The following is a 5,585-nucleotide window of genomic DNA, read 5'->3' on the forward strand; positions in this document are numbered from 1 at the left end:
TCCACTACTTTAAAAACATAGCCTTTAGATATCTGATGACTGGTTTTGGTACATCCTGTATCCACAGTCAGATTTATCAATAAGGAAAGCCCGGTCAGCATTATTGATTATTGATTGGGCTCATTCACAAGCTGCAGGGCTCTCAGCTCAGCCCTACAAGCAGTAGGTCGAGTTTTCTCTCATAAATCAGACGTTTTCATTTCAAAGCACGTCCCATGTAGAGTCTTTCTTTCTTTAAGCTGAGCTTTCATGTGACCTTTAACCCCACTTTAGTAACACTCGTCTCAAATTGATATCAAAGCCTCATAACTAGCTGTCATACTACCAGCCTGATATAACAGGTTATATGTCATTATTAGATGTTTTGGTCAGAAATAGACTAAATAAGGTGCAGGAAAGCAAATCAGCTCTAAACCCGTCGACGTGTCACTGCTGTCAGATTACTTTTACTTTCCTGCAGAAACATGGAAGAACAGGCTGGGCAAACTGACGTGGAACGCACCCCGTCCATGTCGAAGGTGAAGAAGACCTGCTCCACGTAGCGGTTGGCGTCCTCGTTCATGCCCTTCAGGTTGAGTATGGCCTTCAGCTCGAACAGCGTGATGAGGCCTGACGGAGACTCCTTCATGAACTTGTTGTACCAGTGGTGCATGTCCTCTGCCAGGATGTCGTCCAGGGTCGAGCCGTGGTTCCCCATGGCGGAGGAGACCGAGGCCCGGTGCGCTGCTTGTTAAAGGCGGTCTGCAGTCCTGCGATCCTCCTCAGGACAGGAAACCCCACAGAAGACGATCAGGCTGCAGGCGGAGGCTCGAGGTGGCCCACATCCAGCCTGCCGTGACTCTGCAGGCACCGAGCGAACCTCAGGACTCTGTAACCCTCTTAGGTCCTGCAGGAAGAACCAAAGAAGCACTGAAAATAACTCCCTAATGAGATCACCACAGGGCTGTGCTGCGGAGGCCGATCCAGGACAGGTGCCTGCAGGAGGGCGGGATGGCCCTGGAAGCAGAATTATGTAACCGGCTCACCTGGCAGGCTGCGTTCACACAGAGAGGTTTCCCAACGTGACGCCCACGCAGGACGTTCCTCGCTGCTCAGCTGAGGGGAAAAGTTCAGAAACACACGAGAACCAAGGAGAAAGACGCCCACGCCAGAGAACAAGCAGACCACTGAAGACCAAGACCAGCTGCTCCCACGGTGCAGGGATCCAGAAACGTCTGTGACTATTTTTCTCCTTCTTTCACACAAGCAGGAAGTGAAGGAGGCACGAGAACTGATGACTTCAAAGCAGTTACTTTGGTTTAGTTTCTTTCAAAGCTCTGCTGTGTGTCAGTTTCTGTTCTGGAAAGTTTTCTTTAAGTAAGTTACCCACGGCCGTTTCCTTAATTATTCCACCCAACGCCTGAAACCACGGCCCGAGCATCAGCGGCCTCAAGCAGAGACGCACGGCGCTCTAATCAGATCATCCAGGCAGCGGCTGGACCTGCCGGCAGGTTAAATCAGAGCTGAGACGTCCTGTTGGTCACACTTTCATCAAACAAGAAAAATAAACACAAAATGTCGTTTCTGGTCACTTTGACCTGATCAGTGAGTTTCTCCTTAAACTCATGGATGTCATTTTTGTTTAGTCTCTTTATTATTGTTGAATCGTGACCTCTGACCTTAGCTCAGACATGTGAAGCCTGCAGGTCTTCTTCTGGGTTCTTCTCTGAAGAGTAATTTTGGTCGACCGGTCACTCCTGGGAAGGTTCACCCACTGTGGGTTTTCTCCCACTGTGGATCACTGGAGTCAGACTGATGATGTCACTGACTCTGGTGTTTCTTTACATCACAGCAGGATGTGTCTGAGGTCTTTGGCCTGCTTCACGTTGTCACACTGTTTCACATCACTGAAGGCTCAGATGTGAAGATTAAATCTGGCCCGAGTCTTACTGAGGTTGGTCAGGACGCCATGTTCATCATCTCATCGTACCTGATGTGATTTCATGATGTCTCTAAATTTTGAGAGAATTTTTTTTTCTTGTGTTTTGACCTTGAAAGTTTTTACCTGCTGCTGAATGAGCGTACGAAGTTCCATTAGTTTGTCATTATTATCAGGAAGTCCTAAAACCTCCCTGAAAAGCCTTCAGCTGATCCAAAATGCTGCAGCAAGAGTCCTGACAGGGACTAGAAAGAGAGAGCAGATTTCTCCTGTTTTGGCTTCCTGTTAAATCCAGAATTCAAAATCCTGCTCCTCACATACAAGGTCTTAAATAATCAGGCCCCATCTTATCTTAATGACCTTGTAGTACCATATCACCCTATTAGAGCACTTGGCTCTCGCTCTGCAGGCCTACTTGTTGTTCCTAGAGTATTTAAAAGTAGAATGGGAGGCAGAGCCTTCAGTTTTCAGGCCCCTCTTCTGTGGAACCAGCTTCCAGTTTGGATTCAGGAGACAGACACTATCTCTACTTTCAAGATTAGGCTTAAAACTTTCCTTTTTGCTAAAGCATATAGTTAGGGCTGGACCAGGTGACCCTGGATCCTCCCTTAGTTATGCTGCAATAGACGTAGGCTGCCGGGGGATTCCCATGATGCATTGAGTTTTTCCTTTCCAGTCACCTTTCTCACTCACTATGTATTAACAGACCTCTCTGCATTGAATCATATCTGTTATTAACCTCTGTCTCTCTTCCACAGCATGTCTTTATCCTGTCTTCCTTCTCTCACCCCAACCAATCACAGCAGATGGCCCCGCCCCTCTCTGAGCCTGGTTCTGCCGGAGGTTTCTTCCTGTTAAAAGGGAGTTTTTCCTTCCCACTGTTTCCTCCTCACACGTTGTGTACCATTGCAATAGATTAACCTATTGGTTATCGGGCGATCGTGGCTCAAGAGTTGGGAGTTTGTCTTGTAATCAGAAGGTTGCCGGTTCGAGCCCCGGCTCCGACAGTCTCGGTCGTTGTGTCCTTGGCCAAGACACTTCACCCGTTGCCTACTGGTGGTGGTCAGAGGGCCCTGTGGCGCCAGTGTCCGGCAGCCTCGCCTCTGTCAGTGCGCCCCAGGGTGGGTGTGGCTACGATGTAGCTGCCATCACCAGTGTGTGGATGACTGGATATGTAAAGCGCTATACAAATACAGGCCATTTACCATATTGTTAATTTGGAGACTACGATGAGTCTTTATTTGTAAAGATAAAACTTTTTAAAATACAGTTAAAAGTCTCAAATTTCTACTCTGTACTTCACCAGAGCCCAGTGGGCCAGACTTGTACAGCTGACATCCACCTTCATGTGTTTAACGCCCCTGATAAGTTTGCATTATCAGGGGCGTGTCCTGTTTGACTGACAGGTAGCTTCGTCATCGCGCTGCAGCTGTGACACGGAAAAATCAGAAGTCATTAGCAACTCTTTATTTCTTTGAGCACTGCCAGATAAAATACAACAGAGCAGATCATCATTATGGTAGCAAAAGTATTTTAATTTCATCATCAGAAGCACTTTGTGACGTCACCGCCTCCTCAGGCTGCGTGTCACCATCCAATCAAAACCTCGGAGGTTCCCAGAAATCAGTCAAACCTAACGAGGCTTCGAGGGTTCCCTCACAGCTGTGGCTTTAAACACAGACACAAACCACTCATCATCATCATCATCATCATGGAAGGCAGCACACAGTAAGAACAGACAGGTCACAGTATATATGGCTGAACAGGAAGAATGCAGTGTTGTGGTGTGGAAAGGCGTTGAGTGGAAACGAACAAGCTCGACTGGACCTTCGCACGATTGGCCGAGCATCTTCGCTCATTCGCAGATGGCGGGCAGCGCCTCAGAGTTTCTAAATATTCGCCTCCTGAGCGTCTGCAGGCCTCTTCAGTCAGGTGTAGCTGATACGGGGTTTCTCTCCCAGCACTCCAGGGGCTCGTCGACGCGTGGTCCTCATCGGGCTGAGCTCGTTGCTTCCTGCGGGAAACGTTGCAGTTTTTCAGTACATGTACACAAAGTACACAGAGTACTGCACTGATGTCACTCTGGAAGGAGAACAAGTACTTTACCTCGCTCTGTTCTTCTTCTTTGCTGTCTGTCAGTGTAGCGTCTTCGGTCGGGTCCTGTTTCTGCGTCTCTGGCGACCTCGGCTCCTCCTCCTTCTTCTCTGATGATGATGGTGCCTCCTCCTCCTCTTCTTCTGCAGACCCTTTCTCTCTCTCCTGCACATCACCGTCGCCGCTATTTGGCTCTTCCTCTTCGTGAGTTTGGTTTTTCTCAGGAGCTGTTGGGGCGTCTGTTTGATCCTCCTTCTTGAACACGTCACCCTCACTGCCCTGCTCGCCGTCCTGCTCGCCGCCTGCTGCAGTTTTGTCAGCGGGGTCAGTCGTGGAGCTCACCTGTGTGTCTGATGCATCTTTGGCCTCCACCTCTCCACTGCTGGATGTCCTGTGGCGGCGTGATGGCGGACGGCGGCGGATGGAGTGGCGAGCTCTGCCCTGGAGGAGAACCAAAGGGTGATCAACTGAGTGTTTAGGCTGGCCGGCGCAGGTATTTACAGGTCACTGAATGCATCACATGAACGCCTTGGAGGGGTCTCACCTTGTTGATGCTCTGCAGGACCGATCCCTCCGCCACAGTGGCAGGTTCCTCAAAAGAGGCGGGGCCTTCCGTTTCAGTTACAGGAGAGGTGACTGGGCTGGTGGGGGTTGCTGAGGACGAGGTGGTTACTGAGGTAGCAGGTGGGGCGGAGCCAGGGGAGGGCAGGGGGAAGTTGAGAGGCAGCATCCTGATGCCAGGGCTCTTCATAGGAGGACCCGTGGGCGAGAGCACGAGTTCAGCCTGCAGAGCGATGTCAGAAGGATGTCAGAAGGATGTCAGAGTGATGTCAGAGTGATGTCAGAGTGATGTCAGAGCGATGTCAGAACGATGTCAGAGTGATGTCAGAGTGATGTCAGAGTGATGTCAGAGCGATGTCAGAACGATGTCAGAGTGATGTCGGTGCATGTTTACACCAGCAGGGGGCAGCAGAAACCTGCTGGACTCACCTGGATTTTCTCAATTAGACCAGAGTTCCTCTTGACTTTGACAGGTGACGTCGGGGCACCTGCAGGAGGCTGACACACACACACACACACACACACACACACACACACACACACACACACAGGTGCGTTTATTTCATAGATCTTCATGTAAATGTGGAGACCAGGCGAGGAGCTCCTCGGGAACGTTTGTCATGTTTAATTTTTGTGCCTTTTTTCCGTCACGACACCTGAAGAACGTGAAACAGTATAAAACTAAAGTGTTCAGTCACAGTTCGTGGATTTTCTTTGACAATATATCCCATCATGCTCTTGAGTTACCTCTGAAGGGTGCGTGGACTCGAGCAACGACGATTATTGGCTCAAACTTAAATATTACAAACAGTGCAACTAAATTGCAGATATAAAGGCCCAGTTTACAACAACAGACACCTCAAGGTGCTGATTGTTGTAGGAAAGAGACTCTGACGATCAGAGCAAGCACTTGGCAACAGTGGGAAGGAAAAAGTGCCATTTAACAAGAAGAAATGTCCTGCAGAACCAGCATCAGGATCTGTGTCTACTTCCTGTTTGTATCGAGAGTGAC

General features: G+C 49.3%; 2 protein-coding genes across 2 annotated transcripts in view; both read right to left on the reverse strand.

Annotated features, from left to right (window-relative positions):
- guca1d (guanylate cyclase activator 1d) overlaps positions 1-866 on the reverse strand; it is a 9,038-nt gene extending 8,172 nt beyond the window's left edge. Inside the window, exon 1 of the mRNA XM_005750246.1 lies at positions 503-866. Within this exon, the coding sequence (XP_005750303.1) occupies positions 503-697 (195 nt within the window). The 5' untranslated portion in view covers positions 698-866. The remainder of the gene's footprint in view (positions 1-502) is intronic.
- Positions 867-3,370: 2,504 nt separating this feature from the next.
- Positions 3,371-5,585, reverse strand: part of dub (duboraya) — an 8,992-nt gene continuing 6,777 nt past the window's right edge. Inside the window, exons 5-8 of the mRNA XM_005750247.1 lie at positions 5,003-5,071; positions 4,557-4,796; positions 4,025-4,453; positions 3,371-3,932 (exon numbers count right to left, since the gene is read on the reverse strand). Coding sequence (XP_005750304.1) covers positions 3,909-3,932; positions 4,025-4,453; positions 4,557-4,796; positions 5,003-5,071 — 762 coding nt within the window. The 3' untranslated portion in view covers positions 3,371-3,908. The remainder of the gene's footprint in view (positions 3,933-4,024; positions 4,454-4,556; positions 4,797-5,002; positions 5,072-5,585) is intronic.

This window comes from Pundamilia nyererei, unplaced genomic scaffold (genome assembly GCF_000239375.1).
Source record: "Pundamilia nyererei isolate P.nyererei 1_Seehausen unplaced genomic scaffold, PunNye1.0 scaffold00266, whole genome shotgun sequence".
Lineage (NCBI taxonomy): Eukaryota > Metazoa > Chordata > Actinopteri > Cichliformes > Cichlidae > Pundamilia > Pundamilia nyererei.